This window comes from Labeo rohita, chromosome 7 (assembly GCF_022985175.1).
Source record: "Labeo rohita strain BAU-BD-2019 chromosome 7, IGBB_LRoh.1.0, whole genome shotgun sequence".
Classification (NCBI taxonomy): domain Eukaryota; kingdom Metazoa; phylum Chordata; class Actinopteri; order Cypriniformes; family Cyprinidae; genus Labeo; species Labeo rohita.
The window spans coordinates 60,075,476-60,099,027 of record NC_066875.1 but is presented as its reverse complement, the minus strand read 5'-3'; the positions used below and the strand labels follow the sequence as shown (position 1 = coordinate 60,099,027).

Genomic DNA, 23,552 nt, shown 5'->3' with positions numbered 1-23,552 from the left:
TTAACCATGACCCGTTCAAATAATCCTGACCTTTGCTTTTGTCTGTCTGAGGATTCGCTCTGTTGATGCTCTTATCCTGTTTTTCCATCTCAATGAACCTACAGGAGTAAACAAACTACCAAATAAACTTCCAAAAGACACTTTGGTGAGATTTGCTCTTTGTCTACCATTTCTACGATTGAGATATCAAAAGTGATAAATGTTCTGCTCCAAATTTGTACACATTTACTGTATGATAACTAATATAAATGTGAGTAAATAGTAATCCTACATCATCTCAGTTTTAGAAATGTGCATAATTGTTATCAGCTCACATCGTGGCAGTGCTGTAGTATTGCTCGCGATCAAAGTTTGAGGTTTTCCTCCACTCCTGAACGGCCGCGTTCACAGCAGCGCTGAAGGGGACATCCGAACGGTGAATGGAGAGAGAAGGAATTACACGCCTGAGAGAGACAAAAAACAATGTTTTAATAAATAATGACAAGCCTTAAAGCCCGTTTACAACAACAACAAATGTAGGCCTAACTGCATTAGCGTCTACGCCAACAGACAATAACCTTTGCATTTTGAACTTTAGTTAAGCATGTAGATATTTGAAGTAAGAAGGATTCTGATTGGCTGTTGATGTTTTTATAGTTCATCAGCTGAAAAAACGTTCTGAAAATGATTTAATCGAATTCTTGAAGAAAAATGCTAACAATCATCTTAACAACATGCTAATCACATTAGAAACATGCTAGCAGCATGCTAATCATGCTAAAACATGTTATCAAAATGCTAATCACATTTAAAACACGTTAATGACATGTTAATCATGCTAGAAACATGCTAGCAACATGTTAACAACTTGCTAATCATGCTAAAAATATAAGAACATGCTAGCAACATGATGGTCATGCAACAACATGCTATCAATATGTCAACGACATGCTAATCATGTTATAAACATAATGATAATCATGCTAGACACATGTTAATAACATGCTATCAGCATGCTAATCATGCTAGCAACATGCTAGTCATGTTAAACATGGTACTAACATGCTAATAACGTTAGAGACATGCTAGCAAACATGCTAATCATTACACTAGAAACATGCTAGCAACATGATAATAATGCTAGAAACATGTTAACAACATGCTACCAACACAGTAATCAAGCTAGCAACATGCTAATCATGTTTAAACATGCTAGAAACATGTTAATCACGTTAGAGACATGCTAGCAAACATGCTAATCATGCTTACAACATGTTAATCATGCTAGAAACATGCTAGTCATGTTAAACATGGTACCAACATGCTAATAACGTTAGAGACATGCTAGCAAACATGCTAATCATGCTTACAACATGCTAATTACAGTAGAAACATGCTAGCAACATGCTAATAATGCTAGAAACATGTTAACAACATGCTACCAACACAGTAATCATGCTAGTAACATGCTAATCTTGTTAAAACATCTTAGAAACATGCTAATCATGCTAGAAACATGCTAACAGCATGTTAATCATGCCAGAAACATGTTAGCAACATGCTAATCATGCTAAAACTATGCCAATCATGCTAGAAATAAGCTATCAACATGCTACTTATGTTAAAAACATGCTAGCCACATGGTAATAACATGCTAATCATGCTAAAACATGTTAGCTACATGATAATAACATGCTAATGATGTTAGTGCCATGCTAATCATGCTAAAAACATGCTAGCAACATCTATCTAATCTAATCTTTACAACTACTTTCTCAAGCCAACCTAAGGTTTTTTATCTAGTTGCTGTTGTTTTTGGTGTGAACGGGCCTTTACTGTGGACCTAGATATAATACAACAGACTATACACAATACAGTTTAAAATATCTATGATATGATGTGTTACAATTTCAATTACATGCTGCGGCTTTACCAGAATTATTAAAAATAAAATGTGTTTTGATCTCCGCTCACATGAAGTAACAGGCCAGAGCCTCGGCGTCTGGACTGCCGGAGCAGAAGAGCCTCGCCGTCTCACAGAGTCTTTGCCACAGTCTGAAGGAGTCCTGAACATCTCGAAGAAACCGTCCAGGATGGTCTCGATCCGTCCGGATCATCTGGACGTTCGGCTGGTAGATGTTCGGTGTGGGGCAAACAGGGTAAACGTTCAGATGTGGTCGAAGCACTAAAGAGGAGTAGGAGTGATTTTCACAAGCCACTGGAGCCTTGAAGTTTGGTTTAAACGGAAGATTAAAGTTCAGTTTAGGCGTGTAAATGGGGCAGAGGGGATTGTGATGAGGCACTGAAGCATTAATAGTAGGGTTTAAATGAGGTACTAAAACGGGCCAGGAAGGGTTAAAATGAGGCATAACATGAGGATTTACAAAAGACTGGTTTATATTTGCGAAACGAGTTGCTGGTTTGATATTTAAAGGAGGAGACAGACGCTGAGGGTTTTGTTTCTCCTGATGGACTGATGTAGGGAAATGTAGGGTTGCATGAAGATTTGAAGGATGGTAGGTGTTATTAATACGAGCTGAAGATGAAGAACGACAAAGGGTTTCCGATAGTTCTTCGTGAAGCTTTGGAAATGAATGAACCAGCTGAGATGACCCAACAGATGTTTGAGAAGTTTCCACAAACTTAATTTGAGAAGCAGCAGATGTTTCCATGTTTTCAGCATCCAAACATAGTGAATCATTCATTCTGATGGGTTGAGTTTGATCATGTTGAAGTGGAGCATCAGTGAACTTCTCGTATCTCGTTTCAGAATGTACTGGAGATGCGTTTGACTCTTCTGGGTTCATATGCTCTCGTTCATACTGAGACAGCGATAACACCGCCTTAGTGTCTTCAGTAACTGTATGCTGGCGCTCCATCGAATGCGTGTCTTGGGACTCCTGATGTATATTTGAGTGTTGTGAAATTTGGTCACCAAATGGTGGTTGAAGGTTCTCCATCTAAAAAGCAAGAGGTTTTACATGCATAAGGAAAAAATGTGCTCTTAAACTACAATTCAATGTATAGTTGTAGTTATTGTATAATATTACAAGAGCTTTAGCTTCGGCTTCAATTGGAAGTGGTAGCCAAAACAACAGTAATAAGAGATTACATAAAGATTTTTTACCATTGGACTTATATTTAAATACATAAGTAAAATGTACCTGATACTGAAGTATCAAATTGACTTTTTCAAATTGAGAACAGTTAAAAAATCTGATGAATCATAGTATTTTAGCTCATTTATAATTTTATAATAGTCAATAATGTTTAATATGACTGGTTTTATTTTAATATAACAAGTAATCAGTCATAGGCAGTAATATGTACCAAAAAGGCAATAAATAAAAAAGAAATTTTACCATATGAATTACATAGTTAAATACACCTCACACTGAAATATCAAGCTGATTTGTTGCAAAAAAAAAAAAAAAAACTTAAAAGACCTTGTAGGTAAAATAAAAGGTTCATTTTTAGTAAATTAAATTAAATTAAATTAAATGATGTGTTCTGGAACTATACAATTTAGATTTTATAAATCCAATCAATGAATCTTTGTAGTTTAGCTTACAATTTTAAAACAATGTATAATATTACAATGTTTTTTCTATCAATATTGTCAATATAGTCTATCAATATTGCAAGTATCACAATATATAAAGAACATCAACCATGTTTTTTACCATTTTCATTACATTTAGTAGAATATCTGACAATAATAGATAAAAAAAATCTGATGAATCATAGTATTTTAGCTCATTTATAATTTTATAATAGTCAATAATGTTTAATTTATGGTTTTATGTTTAATATAGCAAGTAATCAGTCATAGGCAGTAATATGTACCAAAAAGGCAATAAATAAAAAATATCAAGACATTTTACCATATGAATTACATAGTTAAATAATACACCTCACACTGAAATATCAAGCTGATTTGTTGCAAAAAAAAAAAAAAAAAAAAAAAAAACCTTAAAAGACCTTGTAGGTACAATAAAAGGTTCATTTTTAGTAAATTAAATTAAATTAAATTAAATTAAATGATGTGTTCTGGAACTATACAATTTAGATTTTATAAATCCAATCAATGAATCTTTGTAGTTTAGCTTACAATTTTAAAACAATGTATAATATTACAATGTTTTTTCTATCAATATTGTCAATATAGTCTATCAATATAAGTATTGCTATATATAAAGAATATCAACCATTTTTTTTACCATTTGCATTACATTTAGTAGAATATCTGACAATGGAGAATCCAGCTGACTTTAGAGTGTCAGATTAGTTTACAGAAAATAGTGAAAGAATTGGTTAATTTCTAAAGAAAAGTGAATGTAAATAGAGTTAAACACACCTGTTTCAGTTGCTCACGGCTCAAATGCAGAATGCAGATTTAAACTGCACACTTTCAAAAACAAACACACCTCATCATGCCTGTGTTACAACACACTACAAAATTATCTTATACAACAATTTAATACTAATATCTATTTACATTAATAACATTTTTTGTTTAGGGTCAATGTTAATCCATCTGCATTTTGTCGCACAGCAGGTGGCAGTCTGTCTACACACGCTTGACCTTTGTAAAAACTCTATTTCCCATCGTCCTCTGCGCGGTATCCTCACATCCGGTTTGTTTTGGATTCACGCGCACACGTGTGGCTTTAGCCGCTCGCTACCTTACTGATTATAGACCTGGTTTCCATTCGGATCTCACTGAAATAAACTGATCGACTTGATAATCTGTTGTGCGGTTGCGACTGTCCACAGTTCATCATGTACCTGCAATATTATCTGAACGAGAACGGCGACAGAGTTTATACTCTGAAGGTGAGTCCGCAGGCAGCGGCTTTAAACACGCTGTAAACACGACATGTTTGGCCTTAAAATCGCATGTGCAACTAATATAGCGTGTGTTTTAAACGTAGTTTCATGTGAAACCCGTATTATAATGATAGCATGTGTCTCAAAGTATTTTGTTAGTGTATAAAGCTGATATGACATTTTTTGGGGTCTCAGAACGTTCTGGGAACGTTAGTTTAAGGTTGGATGAATGTTCTTATTTGGTTCTCCAAATGGGAACGTTCTGTGTTTGTTGGGATGGTACTGAATGATTACCATAGGGAGTTACCGTGATACTTTAAGCAATAATGAATCATATTAGAGCCAAAATACATGGAGGTTACACTAGCAGTCAAAAGTTTTTGAACAGTAAGATTTTTAATGTTTTTAAAGAAGTACAAAGCCTACATTTATTTGGTCCAAAGTACAGCAAAAGCAGTAATATTGAGAACATTTTTGCTATTTAAAATAGATGTTCTGTATTTGAATATATTTTAAAATGTCATTTATTCCTGAGATCAAAGCTGAATTTTCAGCATCATTACTCCAGTCACATTATCCTTCAGAAATCATTATAATATACTGACTTGATGCTCGAGAATTATAGAAATTAATACTTTTATTTAGTGAGGATGGTTTCAAAATCAAAAGTGATGATAATGTAACATTTATAATGTTACAAAATATTTTTATTTCAGATAAATGCTGTTTTTCTGAACTTTCTATTCATCACAGAAAGCTGAACACATTCTGCTCAGCTGTTTTCAACAATGAAAATGAATAATAAAAATAACAAATGTTTTTGAGCAGCAAATCAGAATGTTAGAATGATTTCTGACGGATCTTGTGTAATGATGCTAAAAATTCAGCTTTGAAATCACAGGAATAAATTACATTTTAAAATCTATTAAAATAGAAAAGTTATTTTAAGTAGTTAAAATGTTTCATAACTTTTGTTTTTGCTGTACTTGGTAAGTAAAAGAAATTTTAAAAAACATTGAAAATGTTTTGACTGGTAGTGTGAAAAACATAATATCATGCAATTTTAAAAATAATAACCTTTTTTTTTTTTTCCTGTACTTTTTCTCCAAAAAAAAAAAAAAAAAAAAAAAAACATACTGATGCCATGCTAAGTTTTGTGTGATGTGGTGTTGTATGCCGTCACATGTGAAATTAATATAAATGATTGTTTTTCTGCAGAGAGAGGACCCGAAAGGTCAGCCCACCAGCTCGGCGCATCCGGCCCGCTTTTCACCGGAGGACAAGTTCTCCAGACACCGCATTACCATCAAGAAACGCTTCGGCCTGCTGCTGACGCAACAACCACGACCTGTGCTGTAAACGGACCTGACGACTGACCACCAATGGACTTTTATGCAATTCATTTACACTTTTTTTTTTTTTTTTTTTTTTTTTTTTTTTTTAATAATGTTTGTTTTTTTTATTACTAAAAGTATGACATAATTTTTGTCATTGACTCAATGTTTGTTCAGTTTAGTTTATTCACAATGTAAATGTGAATGAATGTTCATGTGGAGTGAAATAAAATGAGTGATTTGTATATTTGTTTTCCAAATTTATTTGAATTTTTTGTTTTACATTTTAATGTTAACAATTGCATTTAAATAAAGTAAACATAACTGAAATACAAAATAGATAAGAAAAGAAAGTACTATTCACAATAAATGTATGGAGAACTGCTAAGAACTACATTTCCCTACAACGCATCCTGCGCGCTAACGTCACGACGCCAAAGAGCGTGCCTCTCGGGAGCGCGCTTTACGCCCGTAGTCAGTCAAACGTGCTGATTTTGATGGTCCGAAAGTGGAGCGATAACAGTCCGGATTTCATCCGTCCAGCACAAAGCCGGTCTTTAGCCGACCCGTGACAGCAGTCTTGAGGTAAACGAGCGTCTTCACCCTGAAGCGAATCGGCCGTGTTGATCGGGAACGAGTAATTTGACCGTTAATGCGGGTTTGTGTATTTATGCGTTCAAACATCTCGCGCGCTTGTTCTGAGGTAACCGGGTTTATTGATGATACGAAGATCTAGAATGACATATACCGGGCATCTGGCTCGATCGAGCCGCTGTCAGGTGTGTGTCTGTGATCTGATTATAATTGGCTTAATGGAGGCGCTCAGGTGCCGTTTGTGTCATAGAAAGTGTCGCAGGAACTAACGGCCAGGTTGTGTTGCAAAAGCTAGCGAGCGTACTACATAGACAGCACTATGAGCGACACAGGAGCGAGAGCCTGAGAACTGCTTGACTGAGCAGCATTTTTGGGCGTCATATTTTAAAAAGCGTACTATGATAGTACCATGGGAAACGGATGGTAAAACCACGACACCCCAAAATGCCGCGCTCACTGCGATGCCCAAAATACTAACAAGGCTGCTCGATAGATTTTGAGGGATTGATTTAGGTGGTCTTTAGCTATTGTTCTCTGTGTGTGTGTATACACACACACACATGTATACGTATATGTATATGTGTATGTGTATGTGTGTGTGTATATATATATATATATATATATATATATATATGCTCTCAGCCTCTAAATAAATATATTATTTATGATGTAGGCCATGAGATAGCATATATTTAACATACCATCTAAACCAGTTTGGACTACCCAATGACCAGCTAAACCAGTCTCCTTCTTTTAGTTGTGGCATTTTGCATTGTGTATTGACTCTGTTTTATTCTCTTTCTCTTTCTCCTCTCTCCCACACACACATACACACACATTTTACCCGTCAAATCGCTGTGCTTGTCATGACAGCGTTCTGTATTAATCAGCCTTCATTTATTTTGCATTACAGTAGAGGAAGGTTAATTTTTCATACGCTGTCAGACAGAGGTTTTCATTACGTGTGAAAAAAAACCATTCTGCCAAAGTCTTTGCTGACACGTCAGAAACCAGACTCAAACCACACGAGCTGATCTGAGAACAAATCAGCTCTTTTTGGGAGATATTTGCATTGAATGCATAGCTACCTCCACCCTCCAGTGTACTATTAAAATTTTATTATTAAGTAGGTTGCGGAGGTGTTTAATAGTAGATCGTAGAAGCGTCATTCGCACACACAGAGTCTCATGGCGACGCATCGGGGCGTGTCGTTCCCGCCGCGTGCCGTGAGCTGAGTCGCACCGCTCGTCGCAGCAGCAGGGCCCCGGGGCCGTCATCCTGTCGGAGCCGCAGCAGCAGTCGGTGGCGGCGCGGGAAGCCATGGCGTCGTCCGTGCGTTTCACCGTCACGCCGACCAAAGCCGAGGACTTGCCGGACACGTCGCCGGACGTCAGCTCACGCTCCAGCGGCAGGGTCCGCTTCGGCTCCAGGGAGAGCGTGAACCGCAGCGAGCTGCACAGCGAGGCGTCCGGAGGGGTCACGACCTCGGCGGGGGCCGACACGCCGGACCGCAGTCACCTCGAACACGGTGAGAAACGCTGTCTTTCTGCAGTCTTTTCGTCCTTGTGAATGTGAGTGTGTGACACCAGATGATGAACGACTGTGAGTTCATCTGTGATAAAGCAGGTCAGTGTTTTACACAGGCAGGGGCTGATGTTTCGCTGCATAAGTTCTGATTAGCACTCGAATACTATTTGTTTTGAATTGAGTCAGGCCCTGTCCCATATCGCACCCTAAACCTCTGAGTCCGCACATTCGTGATGTAATGCCGCTTTCATTGTCAGGTAGAAGTCTGCCACGGAGCTCGCCTCAGTGGGGGCTCAGCAGAAGTACATATATCGGCTGCAAAGGGGGCACTTGTGAGCACCCTTCTGAAAGCTAAAATGACACCCTACAGTCTCATGGATAGAGCCATTTGGGACAGAGCCTCAGTGAGAAACACCCACAAGCAACGCAAGCACATATCTGTGATTTTCTTCCAGGATTCCTGGTGCTTAGAAAGTCTTAAATTAAATTCAGTTCGATCAAATTTAAGGTCATAAAAAATCTTGAATGGTACAACAAAAGTCTTAATGATCATTGAAGAGGTCTTACATTTAGAAATAGATAAATGCCTAATGTGATTATTAACCCTGTGATGCATGATTTGTAAAATTAAATTGTAAATAAATTAAATATTAAAAAAAGAAAGAATAATACTAAAATAGGAAATTAAATTAACTGGCTTTTGTAATGTCCAAAATATTATTATATATCACTGAACCAACTCAAATACGTGGGTCAAAGACGTTAAGATGTCTGTGTCAAAAGAAATTTTCAAAATCGATTTTATGTCCATAGAAAGTGTCTACTTTTAAGGTTTCAAATAAATTTTTGGAGAATAAAATGTAAAAATTTGGTTGAAATAATGTTACATTGTCATTCAGTGTAACACAATATTTATGTAAAAATTCAAACAACATGCTTATTCTGACTTATACATATTAAAACATATAAAAGAATAAGGGAGTATATTACATTTTATTGTGTTTTAAATGAGTAAAAAATTCTTACTGACAAATGGGCAAACATTTTAAAAATGAAAAAAATGTAGAGTATTTGGGGTGAAAGTAATTTATCTTTTAATATGTCATAAATTGATTTTTGTTGTATATGCCTGACAAGATTGTTACACTGAATGACATTTTAGTAGGTGTCTTCTGTAAATTAGGGAAAAATGTATGATATTTATTTTTTGCTCAGAAAGACAACAACTAAAATGTAATTAAATTAAACAGAAAACTTTTTAATATTTTTTTTTGGAAAGACAACAACAATTTAAAGCAGTATTACACTTTTTTATGCTTAAATCCTTTTTTTTTTGCCTTTGATGCACATTTATTTATTCCAGACAAAAGCAATTATTATAGGTTTAATTAAGTAGTAATTGATCTTGAAGGTAACAGTTGCAGGTTACCAAATTTTACAGTGTGATTACAATATTTTAATAAGTGTTATTTTATTATTATTTAAATACTGTTATAGTATTTATTAATATTTTAAATTGTTTTGTATTTCTGTTTAGCTTTATTTCAGTTTTGAGTCATTTTAGTGCTTATTTAATTTCGGTTAATTGCCAAGGTAAAATTTTCAGTTCTTATTTATGGTTTAGTTGTTCATCTGATATTTTATTAATTTATTTTTCAGCTTTAAAATAACTATTTTAAAACGTTTACATTTTAGTTAACACTGATCTTAATGTTTGTCTTAATGCTTACTGTTTATTTAAATTCTAATACATAAATAATATTTCCAAATTATTCATTCTGATCTTTTTTTTCAACACATCAATATAGATTTTTGTAATATCAGCGAATAATCTTTTTTTTGCTTTTCTTTAAACGCATCATCATGTCAACAAAACTCAATATCGATCAGTCTCTAATTTGTATTAATATATTAGTACATAAACTAATGTCAATACACATGTGTATATTGAATAAAACATGCAAACCTACAGTAAAGTACACTAGATGTTCATACTGTGCAGTAAGCGAGTGTGTGACTGTGCAACATCATCATCTGAAACAGGAAGTTCTTTTCAGAAAAATTATGTAATTCTGACTGTCTTGTGAGTTTAGCTGCAACACTCCCTAATGCACAGAAGACACACACACACAGATGAGGAATGTGTGTGAAGGTTTGGCACAATCACACACACTTACTAGCCATTGTGTTGCTTAAAGTGTTTCACACGTGGACGGCGCACCTCAGTGAATAAAGCAGTGACACAGCAACAGGTGTGTGTGTGTGTGCGCAAAACTCATGCAAATCTCTGCACGTTTATTGTCTGTGTTTATTTGGAGAGATATATATACATATAATATTTCTGTTGGTCGATCACTGTGGTCATATTGGAAAAATAATATTAGAAATATTACAACATAGAAATTAGAAATGTAATAATAACGGAAAATGCAGAATAAATATAAACCTGATAAATATAACATAAGTAAATATGGAAAATGTAAAACCAAATGTGAGAAACTAAAATTCACAGGGCCCTAAAAATGTAATTTTTGTTGAGTTTCATGATTTCGATTAATTAGACATGTTTTTTATCAATAAAATTGAGTTTAAATAACAAATCCAGAAAACGCAGAACATTTAAAATTAGGAGGAAAAAAACTGCATCAAAAAAAAACAAAAACAAAAAGGGAACAACAGAACCCCCCTCCCCCCAGCTTTTATAGGGTCTTATGTTTGCACAGGGTGTGTCGTTATGTTCGAGTGTGACAGGAAGCAGAAGATGCTGTAAGTGTGTTAAGTGTATGTGTGTGTGTTTGGGAAGTGAGAGTGCGTTTGCTGATGGCGACAAGATGTCATGTGATCCGTCGCTGATCTGTCCTGTTTTGTTGCTCTTTACTGAAATGCAGTTTATTTTGACCAAACATTTGTTGTGTCATTTCTGTGTCAGTAGAAGCACTACATGGAGCTGTAAAATTAGTTTCCAAGCAGGTTTCCCAAGCACTCATACTACATTAAACTTAACAAATATCAGTAGTCTAGTAAATCTGTGTGTGTTTTGTGTCAGGTGACGGCGGTGTGAAGCTGTCCAGTGTTTACATCAATAACTCTCACGCCATTGATGACGATGATTTCTACGACAGGAATCTGGCTCTGTTTGAGGTTTGCCCTCTCATTTTTGTTGGCTGAATCTCACAAAGATGTCAAAAGAAAAAAAGAAAAAATAACTTTTTTCATTCAAGAAACAAGAAAGTAGCTTGTTTTTAGGAGAGTTACAGTGTTGCAAAGATTTGTTCAAAAGTTGAATTTATTTGTTTTATGAAGTGAATTACATTCAGTACAGCACAAACAACAAAGGTGTTTATCTGTAGTTTTGCTTAATTAATGTACAAAAAAACCCTTTTTATTAAGTTGCAATAATTACATTTCACATAAAAAATGAAGCCAATTTGTAGGAACTTTAACAGTTTTAATATGTGTTTTTTTTTTTTGCATTGTAACATTATCTTCATGACATTTGAAGCATATAAAAACTATTTTTCAAAGATGAACTTCATTTTATTTAAGTAAATTACATTCTGTAAACCAACAATAAATGTGTATATTTACGTGTTTATTTTTGTAACATCTGTGGCGTTATTTTGATGACAATCATGTAATAAAAAAGTTACTTTTCCATTTTGATTTTATTACATTTTAATTAAATTTTTACATTTATTTTTCTAACTAAATAAAAACAAGTAAATTCAATTCAGTGGAAAACAAGAACAACATCTATGTATGTTTACAGTTTTACTTCAATGAATGTACACAATTTAAAAAAAATTAAATGGAATCATTTGAATTTGGAAGGAAAACCTTAATTATAATAGAAATAATATTACGATTCAAGAACACTTTATAGTTAGGGTTTTTTCAAAATTATATTGATTTTTAGAGTGAACCTGAACTTTTCTTGTCAGATTCTGTTTTTGTCTCTTTTTTTTCTACCTATTTTTCTCTCTGTAATGAATGTTCTTTATAGTCCTGTCATCTGATGTGTGTATGTGCGCGTTTCTCTCTCTGTAGGAAGAGATGGACACTCGTCCCAAAGTGTCGTCTCTGCTCAATCGTCTGGCGAACTACACAAACCTCACGCAGGGAGCCAAAGAGCACGAGGAGGCTGAGAGCATTGGCGAGAAACGCAAGAGCAGAAAGGTAAAACACACACACGCACACACACAGAATTATAAACAGGCTCCAGATGCAGTAAAACACTGCTTTGTCACGTGAAATCTCAGCTTTAGGTCAGATGTTAGTTCATTACTGATGAGTGTGTTTCCCATGATTCCCTGTGTTTGGCATCAGTCTCCACAGATGGGCACCTTCATGGGCGTGTATCTGCCGTGCCTGCAGAACATCTTCGGCGTGATTCTGTTCCTCAGATTGACGTGGGTCGTCGGTACGGCTGGAGTCCTGCAGGCGTTGTGTATCGTCTTCATATGCTGCTGCTGCGTGAGTCTCACATGCGCACAAACATACATTTTAAAGTATCTATATCTATATTTAATCTATTATATATTCATCTTTATATTCATGTACATACACGCACACATACATATTTAGGAAGCTGCATAAGTGTTATTATATTATTTTATTGACTGTTGAGTCTCTGTCCATGCAGACGCTGCTGACTGCGATATCTATGAGTGCCATCGCTACTAATGGAGTGGTGCCAGGTGAACTTTCTCTTCTGTTCAACTAGAAAAGAGCATTAATGAGCTCAGAAAGTGTGTCAGGAGACGATAGTAACGCTTTCATAAACAGCCCAGGCTGATGTGTGTCAGTGATCTGATTTACTGAGTGTGATGTTACACTGTGAGTGTGAATGTGATCGTGTAGAGCCTAGTTCTCATAATGAAGTGGACTTAATCTCTTTTTTGTTCAACAAGATTTTAGGTGCTGATTTCTCATTTTAATCACTTTTGCAGTAGAAAGAACCTGTGATACTTTTTTTTCAGGATTCTTTGATCACTGAAAGGTTACAAAGAACGGCATTTATTTAAAATAGAAAGATTTTCTAACAATATACACTATTTTTCAAATGTTTGGGGTCAGTACATTTTTATTCTTTCTTTTTTTGAAAGAAATTAATACTTTTATTCACCAAGGATGTGTTAAATGAATAAAAAGTGACAGCGTAGATTTACATTGTTAGAAAACATTTTGAATAAATGCTGTTCTTTTTAACTTGTTGTTTATCAAAAAAAAAAGAATCACAGCTTCTGTTTCTAGCTGTTTCCAACATTGATAGTTCTAATAATAAATCTGCATATTAGAATGATTTCTGAAGGATCATGTGACACTTAAGACTGGAGTCACAGCTGATGAAAATTCAGCTTTGCGTCACAGGAATAAATTATATTTTAAAGTATATTAAAATAAAAAGCATTATTTTATATTGTAATAAATAACATTTTGCAGTATTGTTGTTTTTCTGTGTTTTTAATTAAATAAATGCAGTCTTGACGAGCATAAGAATTCTTTGAAAAACATTTTAATTCTTACTGATCCCAAACTTTTGAGCAGCAGTGTATATATAATGTAATAAATTAGTAAATAATAATGTTTATTTGATAAATATAAAAATACACTTGCATAATATATATATATATATATATATATATATATGTGTGTGTGTGTGTGTGTGTGTATACATATATATATATATATATATATATATTATTATTATTAATATTTATAGATATTTTAGATATATTTGTGATGCTATCTGGGAAAACCCATCGAATGTCGTGCTGGGATGTTTTCAGGAAATTCGAAAAATTGGTAGAATGTCATTTTTTGTCAAAATTGGGTTTTCAAAACCTAAATAAGGTACAATTTCACCATGTGTTGGGTTTTCCTAGATTGCATCACATTTTATTTATTTAAGACTTATAGTATCATATCTGCCTCTGCTGATGTTAAGCTGGTTTGATGAATGTGTCTCTTTCTGTTGTAGAGTTAACGTAGTGACTAACACACCTGTCTGTCTGTCTGTCTGTCTGTCTGTCTATGTGTGTGTTTTCGCTCCTCCAGCGGGCGGCTCCTACTTCATGATCTCCCGTTCGCTGGGGCCCGAGTTCGGCGGAGCCGTGGGCTCCTGTTTCTACCTGGGTACTACCTTTGCCGGCTCCATGTACATCCTCGGGGCCATCGAGATCCTACTGGTTTGACATTCTTCATATCTAACATTAATATAACGTTTCTCTAATGTTGATTTAAATCTAAAGTTTTTTGTTCAATTCTTCTGTTGTTTGCAGATGTATATTGCTCCCAGCGCTGCCATCTTCGTTTCAGACAGTCCTGACGGCGAGTCAGCGGCCATGCTGAACAACATGCGCATTTACGGCTCCATCTTCTTAGTGCTGATGTCGCTGCTGGTGTTCGTGGGAGTCAAATACGTCAACAAGCTGGCGTCTGTTTTTCTGGCCTGTGTGATTGTGTCCATCCTGTCCATCTACACCGGTGCGCTGGTGTCCGCCTTCAGCCCGCCGTCCTTCCCGTGAGTACCTGTGACGATCGCTGGATCTGCACGAGTGATTCATAATATCACATCCATGTGAAATAAACCTATTTTATTTACCAAAACAAGCTTGCGTAAATGTAATTAGATATACTGTATACTTAAATAACCTTTAAATCAAAGCCAGCTGGTGATGACTGATGACCAGTGTAATGCAGATATATACATACAGTCATACTGTCAAATTTAGTGACAGAAAATATTATATATTTGACTTTTTTTTTTCTATATCATCACAGATCATGCACTTTAACTATTAAGTTATTACATTTATTTATTATAAATGACAGCATTGTCAGATTTTTGGCTGATTTTATCCAGTGGTGTACAAATGAATTAATTAAATAATTTTTGGAAAATAATATACAGTCATGTGAAAAAGTTAGGACACGCTATTGAATTCCATGGTTTTTCCGTATCAGGACATCATTAAAAAAATGATCCTTGGCTGGTCTTCAAATTTCGAAAATAAAACATGAACAACAACACATGACAATTTGCACCGTGTCATTATTCAGTGAAGCTCCGAGAAATGGCAGACAACACAAGAGCTACACCTCAGACTCTACAGGCCTCAGTTAACATGTTAAATGATAAAGTTCATGACAATACCATTAGAAAAATATGGGACAAAAATGGTATGTTTGGAAGGCTTGGCAGAAGAAAGCATCTTCTATCTAAAAAAAAAAAAAAAAAAAAAATGCAGTTCAGTTTAGGTCTGCAAGTTGCATCTGAACAAAACACAAGTCTTCTAGAATAATGTCCTTTGAACAGACGAGACCGAAGTGGAGATGTAGCACAGCGCCAAGTTTGGTGAAAACCTAAAGAGCATATCAGCACAAACACCCCATACCAAAAGACAAGCATGCTGGAGGAGGGCTGATCATTTTGGACTTGTTTTGTAGCCACAGGACCTGGGCACCTCACAGTCATTGAGTTGGCCATCAATTCCTCTGTATATCAAAGTATTGTAGAGTCAAATGCGAGGGCATCTGTCTAACATCTATAGTTGGGCCAAAATTGAGTCATGCAACAGGACAATGATCCCAAGCCCACCAGCAAATCTACAACAGAATGGCTGAAAAGAAAAGAATCAAGGTGTTGCAGTAGCCCAGTCAAAGTCTAGAGCTCATCCTGACTCAAATGCTGTGGTGAGAGCTGTGCATAAGCAAATGCCCACAAACCTCAATAAACTGGAACAACGTTGAAAAGAAGAGTGGTCCAAATTCCTCCAGAACGATGTGAGAGACTGATAAAAACACACAGAAAATGAATGCTTCAAAATATTGCTGCTAAAAGTGGATCTACAGGCAGTTGACTCGTAGGGTGTCCTAACTTTGTCACACATGGCCTTTCCCTCTTGGCTGTATTTTTGTTAAATAAATAATGACACAGTGTGATATGTCATGTGATGATGTTTATTTGAGGATTTATTTTCCAAATGTTAAGACCTGCCAAGGACTAAATAATTTTTTATTATGCCCTTATACAGAAAACCATGAAATTCAGTAGGGTGTCCTAACTTTTTCACACGACTGTATTTGCTTAATTTTATAGTATTATATGTTCATTTATTACATTTGACTTCATTCTAAAATTAATATTATATATTCACTTTGTACTCAAAATCAAAGTGATGCACAAATAAATTAAATTAGATATTTTGTAAATAATATATTTGTTTAATCATACAATAATATATTAATTAATTAATTTAATTTTACTTTATTATAAAATTAACATTATATATTTGAATTTGAAATAAAACTTGAAATATATTATAAATTGACAACGTTGTAGATTTTCTGCTGTTTTTAGTCAAAGTGATGTACAAATGCCTTTTGTAAATAATTTATATTAATTTAATGTATTAACTATTAATTCATTCAAAATAAATATTACATATTAAATTTGTACTCAAATTAAAAAAAAACAAAAAAACAAATTTGTTAGATTTTCAGTTAAACATTTTTTTTTTCCTATTTTTTTAAAAAGTAACTTGCAAATAGCAAACATCGTGAGAGTTCACATGCATATAATATTGTTTCTAGTGGTTATTGACCATAACAGTAATTCTCATTGGCCGCTGTGAGTGATTGACAGCCTGACTGACCAATGCGCTCGTTGTCCTGCAGTGTTTGTATGCTGGGAAACAGGAGTCTCGCTCAGCATGAGCTGAAGGACGGTCATTGTGCAAAGATGTATCCTCCACCGCAGGAATCCGCTAACGTTAGCGATAGCTTCAACGGCACAGACGCTTCTCCCGTTACCGCCGCCGCACCGGATAAAACCACGGACCTGTGGCGACACTTCTGCAACAGCTCGGAGCCGAACGCCACGTGCGACGAATACTTTGAACACAATAAAGTCAAGCAGATCCAGGGAATCCCAGGACTCGCCAGCGGCGTGATCGCAGGTAAATGCACGGATTTGAGCACAGACGTGCTACACTCACGTTCACACATAACCACGTGTGTGTTTCCTGTGTCTAGACAACATCTGGAGCTCGTACTCCTCTAAAGGAGACGTCCTGGAGCGCGGCTCGCATCACTCGGCCCACAGAGCCGCCGTGTCCAATCGCTTCCCTTACGTGTTCGCTGACATCACCACGTCCTTCACGCTGCTGATCGGGATTTTCTTCCCCTCTGTGACCGGTGAGCCTGCAGTCAAACAGTCAATCTAAGGCTGTGTTCATAATAACGCACTATCACTGATGTATTTTCACTTGTTTGTGTGTCAGGAATCATGGCGGGATCGAACCGTTCTGGAGATCTGAAGGACGCCCAGCGCTCCATTCCCATCGGGACCATTCTGGCCATCCTCACCACCTCACTCGTCTGTATCCTTCAGTTACACACACACAAGATGAGACAGAGCTCTCCCATACGGGTTCTAATAATGACTAATAATTTTAATGTTTTTAAAGAAGTTTCTTCTGCTCACCAAGCCTGCGTTTATTTGATCCAAAGTACAGTCAAATTTTGAAATATTTTTACTATTTAAAATAACTCTTTTCTATCTGAATATATTTTAAAATGGTATTTATTCCTGTGATTTCAATGCTGAATTTTTAGCGTCATTACTCCAGTCACATGATCCTTCAGAAATCATTGTAATATTCTGGTTTGCTGCTCAAAAAACATTTATTATTAGCATTTATCTGAAATAGAAATCTTTTGTAACAATATAAATATCTGTATCATCACTTTTGATCAATTTAAAGCATCCTTGCTAAATAAAAGTATTCATTTCTATAATTTCTTTACCCCAAAAAACATTTTTTTTTACTGACTCCAAGCTTTTGAATGGTATAGTGTATAGTGTTACAAAAGTTTTTATTTCAGATAAATGCTGATATTTGGATCTTTCTATTCATCAAAAAATCCTGAAAAAAAATACTCAACTTACTCAAATATTCAACAGCAAATCAGCAAATTACAATGATTTCTGACTGGAGTGATGATGCTGAAAATTCAGCTTTGATCACAGGAATAAATTACATTTTAAAATATATTCAAATAGAAAACAGTTATTTTTAATAGTAAAAATATTTCAAAATTGTACAGCTTTTGCTGCACTTTGGATCAAATGAAAGGAGGCTTGGTGAGCAGAAGAGACTCCTTTAAAAAACATTAAAAAATCTTACTGTTCAAAAACTGTTGACTGGTAGTGTATTTAATTATTTATTTTGGTTATTTTTAATACTTTATTTTAAAATGATTTATTGTTTATATATTTTTTTATTATTCAATGTTTTTGTAATTTTAGTTTAAGTATTAAAATAATTTGTAATAGCATTTATTATTTTTATTATTATTTTAATTTTATATTTTACACGGTTGCATGCAGGCACCGGTTATACAAAGTGACTTATAGAAGATGCAGAAAAGCGAACCTTCCACCTTATTTTTCTCTTAAGAGTGGGCGCAGCCATTTGTAAATGTAATGTGTCTGGCTTCCGGTGTCATTCGCTTCCAGAAATTTTAAGCTGTACAAAGCAGCTTGTTTTGTTGCTTGATATTGCAGACTGGTGTTTATTACCATATTATTTTAATGTATTATCTTAGTTATGAACACACTGGTTTGTAGTGCAAACAGTTTTACTGTTTACTGCACTTTGTTATTCTTCTCGTTATTTCCCTATAGCAGATAATGAACTAGAAGTCTCTCACATGCACAGAAAACGGCTTACTTCCGTTTTGAAAAATAAGGTGGATATCACTGAAATGACGTCTGGTCACATTTGTGATTTGATGAAGACGCTCTGATCGGCTCCAGTGTTTTCTCAGTCAGATCTCTCTGTTTGATCAATTTTGCTGCTGTTTCCTGAACCTGAGGCTCAGATCTGAGCTGTGTTGTGCTGTTTGGATCCTGTGTGGAGGGTGTTGTTCTTCGAGACAAGTTAGTCACTTCCTTACATTTGTCTGTCGGTCTCTGTTGGAAATGCATGATGAATGCTGACTGTGTTGGTCTTATTTCTGATGCTCAGGTTTGGAGACTCGGTGAAGGGGAACCTGGTTGTCGGGACGCTCTCGTGGCCCACCCCCTGGGTGATCGTGATTGGCTCGTTTTTCTCCACGTGCGGCGCCGGCCTCCAATCGCTGACCGGAGCTCCTCGCCTGCTGCAGGCCATCGCTAAAGACAACATCATTCCCTTCCTGAGGGTCAGACGCGTTCACATTCACATTCGTACGGCGCAGATCACTGACCGCACACACCACACACCTGCTGCATGAAAACTGAAAGAATTCAAGACTAAATCTCCAGCTTTTGCTGTTATTTATGTTGTATGAATTATATGTAATTTAAATAGTACATTTAATTAATTACACTTAAATTATATGTAAATTAGCTGTTAAGTAATACATATAAAATTCATAAAACAATGCATTAATCAAATGTGTGTGTATCTTTTAGACTAAATTTGAATCAAATTTAATTTAGTTTAAGATTTGATTTGTAATATATTCTCACATTAAATTACATTTAGATTTTAATTATAATTTATTAATTCATTCTATTAAATTACTTATAACATTATTATATATTTAATACATTTCATTAGGGATGCACCGAAACGTATCGGCCGAAATGCTTGCTCGTTTTGTCAGTAAAGCCGGTTCTGTAATCACGCACCTGATGCCATTTACCGCTGATTACAGAACCGGCTTTACTGACAAAACGCGCAAGCATTTCGGCCGATACGTTTCGGTGCATCCCTACATTTCATAGTCACTTCATTTTAATTTTATTATTATTATGTAATTCTATATTATGTATTTAATTTTATATATTTAATTATAATGAAATTATGTTTTAAAATATATTAGATCATTTGCTAATCACGTTAGAAACACGTTAACAACATGTTAATCATGCTAGAAACTTGCTAGTAACTTGTTAATCATGTTAGCAACATGCTAATCATGTTTAAACATGCTAACAACTTGGTAATCATGCTTATAACATGTTAATCATGGTAGTAACATGCTAATCATGCTAGAAACATACTAACAACTTGTTAATTATGCTAAAACATGCTAGCAACATGCTAAAAACATGTTAGAAACATGCTAACAATGTTAGCAACAAGCTAGTAACATGCTAACAATGCTAGCAACATGCTAGTAACTTGTTAATCATGTTAGGAACATGCTTACAACATGCTAATCATGCTATCAACATGCTAGTAACTTGCTAATCATGGTAGAAACATGCTAGCATCATGCTAATCATGCTAGAAACATATTAGCAACATGCTAATAACATGTTAATGACATTGTAATCATGTTAGAATCATGCTAGCAACATGCTAATAATGCTAAAATATGCTAATGCCATGCTAATCACGATGGAAACACGTTAACAACATGTTAATCATGCTAGAAACTTGCTAGTAACTTGTTAATCATGTTAGCAACATGCTAATCATGTTTAAACATGCTAACAACTTGCTAATCATGCTAATAACATGTTAATCATGGTAGTAACATGTTAACAACATGCTAATCATGCTAGAAACATACTAACAACTTGTTAATTATGCTAAAACATGCTAGCAACATGCTAATCATGCTAAAAACATGCTAATCATGCTAAAAACATGTTAGAAACATGCTAACAATGTTAGCAACAAGCTAGTAACATGCTAATCATGTTATAAATGTGCTAAAAACATGTTAGAAACATGCTAACAATGCTAGCAACATGCTAGTAACTTGTTAATCATGTTAGGAACATGCTAACAACATGCTAATCATGCTATCAACATGCTAGTAACTTGCTAATCATGGTAGAAACATGCTAGCATCATGTTAATCATGCTAGAAACATAGTAGCAACATGCTAATAACATGTTAATGACATTGTAATCATGCTAGAATCATGCTAGCAACATGCTAATAATGCTAAAATATGCTAATGCCATGCTAATCACGTTAGAAACACGTTAACAACATGTTAATCATGCTAGAAACTTGCTAGTAACTTGTTAATCATGCTAGCAACATGCAAATCATGTTTAAACATGCTAACAACTTGCTAATCATGCTAATAACATGTTAATCATGGTAGTAACATGTTAACAACATGCTAATCATGCTAGAAACATACTAACAACTTGTTAATTATGCTAAAACATGCTAGCAACATGCTAATCATGCTAAAAACATGCTAATCATGCTAAAAACACGTTAGAAACATGCTAACAATGTTAGCAACAAGCTAGTAACATGCTAATAATGTTATAAATGTGTTAAAAACATGCTAACAATGCTAGCAACATGCAAGTAACTTGTTAATCATGTTAGGAATATGCTAACAACATGCTAATCATGCTATCAACATGCTAGTAACTTGCTAATCATGGTAGAAACATGCTAGCATCATGTTAATCATGCTAGAAACATGTTAATGACATTGTAATCATGCTAGAATCATGCTAGCAACATGCTAATAATGCTGAAATATGTTAATGCAATGCTAATCATGTTAGAAACATGCTAGTAAATTGTTAATCATGCTAGCAACATACTAATCATGTTTAAACATGCTAACAACTTGCTAATCATGCTAATAACATGTTAATCATGGTAGGAACATGTTAACAACATGTTAATCATGCTAAAAACATGTTAGAAACATGCTAACAATGCCAGCAACAAGCTAGTAACATGCTAATCATGTTATAAATGTGCTAACAACATGATAGTAACTTGCTAATCATGTTAGAATCATGCTAGTTACATGTTAATCGTGATCGTAACATGCTAACAGCGTGATATCTATCTGTAAAACTAGTTTAAACTTCAAACTGAAAACCTTCAAACTTCTAACTTCCTGTTTTAAACTTCAAAGTTTGTCTTGACAAACTTTTTTTTATCTAGTTATATTAATACAAAACTGTTTAATTAACATTAAGTATTATGCATTTAATTGCTTTCCCAGTATATATTTAAGTACATTTAATTTATTTATATATTTAATTAATTTCTGTTTAACTTTAATAATTTTTGTAATGTTGTTATATATTTATTTATAGTTTTTCTAAATGATATATTTAATTAAATTTTATTTAATAATGTCAACAGAGTTAGTCTTAAAGCAGGTATTGTGAGGCCGCTGAACCGGTTACCTGAACGCTGTTGGATTTGTTTGGTTTATGTAACGTAACAGATGAGAGTCCAGCGTTCATGTCATGGTGTTTGCTGTGTTTCTGTAGGTGTTTGGTCACGGTAAGGCCAACGGAGAGCCCACGTGGGCTCTTTTACTGACGGCGGTTCTGGCTGAGCTGGGGATCCTCATCGCTTCACTCGACCTCGTCGCTCCCATTCTCTCCATGTAAGACAATTTGAGCTCAGAATGAGTGTTAATGAATGAGACTGTCATGAAAACATCATCACAGCTCACATCAGCTCATGCCCTCTAATGCTGCGGTTGTGTGTGCTGATGTTCTCCATATGCAGGTTCTTCCTCATGTGCTACCTGTTTGTGAATCTGGCCTGTGCTCTGCAGACGCTGCTCAGGACGCCCAACTGGAGACCCCGATTCTCATACTACCACTGGTAACACACAATAACACAGAGACACTCACACACACACACACACACACACTCTGAGGGTGTTCCTCTGTCTGATGATGTAATCTGCTGTGGTCGTCAGGACGCTGTCGTTTCTAGGCATGACGATCTGTCTGGCTCTCATGTTCATTTCCTCATGGTACTATGCCATCGTCGCCATGGTGATCGCCGGCATGATCTACAAGTACATCGAGTACCACGGGTACGTCACCATGGGAACCAGAGCAGTGTGTGTGTTTGTGTGAGTGTGTGTGTTTGAGTGAATAAGTGTGTGTGTGTTGTGTTAACTAAAAGAATTTGAAAGTGTGATGAATTCTAAACGCATCCGAATGCCGTCCGTCGTTCTGACAGATATAAAATAAGACTGATGTTGCACTGAACAATTACATGCTCACATGGGCACAAAAGTTGCAATTAGGGAAAAAAAGCTTCAGGTTTGCTGTGGCTGTTCATAGCAGGGTTACTGTAGGTAACAAAAACTAAAACCACAAAAAAAAATACATTTAAATAAAATAAATGTTTAAATGAATGCAAAATTTAAATTTTGTTGCCAAGTCAACTATTCTTAATTTTGTTTAGTTTAACTTTAAGTACTAAAATAAGTTAAACTAAGTAAACTAAAACTAATAAATCAAAATGAATAAAAACTGTGTAGACAGGGCTCTA

At 35.2% G+C, this 23,552-nt stretch overlaps 2 protein-coding genes across 2 annotated transcripts in view; both read left to right on the top strand.

The window, feature by feature from the left end:
* The first annotated feature begins 4,612 nt into the window (after window positions 1–4,612).
* On the top strand, window positions 4,613–6,388 carry nop10 (NOP10 ribonucleoprotein homolog (yeast)). The gene is made up of 2 exons (XM_051114370.1): window positions 4,613–4,815; window positions 6,028–6,388. Exons 1-2 carry the CDS (start codon window positions 4,762–4,764, stop codon window positions 6,166–6,168), a joined length of 195 nt encoding a protein of 64 aa, XP_050970327.1. The 5' UTR covers window positions 4,613–4,761; the 3' UTR covers window positions 6,169–6,388.
* A 208-nt stretch (window positions 6,389–6,596) lies between these two features.
* The window catches only part of LOC127167921 (solute carrier family 12 member 6-like), a 30,413-nt gene continuing 13,457 nt past the window's right edge, over window positions 6,597–23,552 (top strand). Inside the window, exons 1-16 of the mRNA XM_051114339.1 lie at window positions 6,597–6,728; window positions 7,611–8,265; window positions 11,311–11,405; window positions 12,312–12,440; window positions 12,591–12,737; window positions 12,907–12,961; window positions 14,322–14,452; window positions 14,546–14,787; window positions 16,944–17,224; window positions 17,301–17,462; window positions 17,549–17,647; window positions 19,152–19,209; window positions 19,298–19,472; window positions 22,529–22,647; window positions 22,773–22,871; window positions 22,969–23,088. Of these exons, the coding sequence (XP_050970296.1) occupies window positions 8,058–8,265; window positions 11,311–11,405; window positions 12,312–12,440; window positions 12,591–12,737; window positions 12,907–12,961; window positions 14,322–14,452; window positions 14,546–14,787; window positions 16,944–17,224; window positions 17,301–17,462; window positions 17,549–17,647; window positions 19,152–19,209; window positions 19,298–19,472; window positions 22,529–22,647; window positions 22,773–22,871; window positions 22,969–23,088 (2,120 nt within the window). The 5' untranslated portion in view covers window positions 6,597–6,728; window positions 7,611–8,057. The remainder of the gene's footprint in view (window positions 6,729–7,610; window positions 8,266–11,310; window positions 11,406–12,311; window positions 12,441–12,590; window positions 12,738–12,906; window positions 12,962–14,321; window positions 14,453–14,545; window positions 14,788–16,943; window positions 17,225–17,300; window positions 17,463–17,548; window positions 17,648–19,151; window positions 19,210–19,297; window positions 19,473–22,528; window positions 22,648–22,772; window positions 22,872–22,968; window positions 23,089–23,552) is intronic.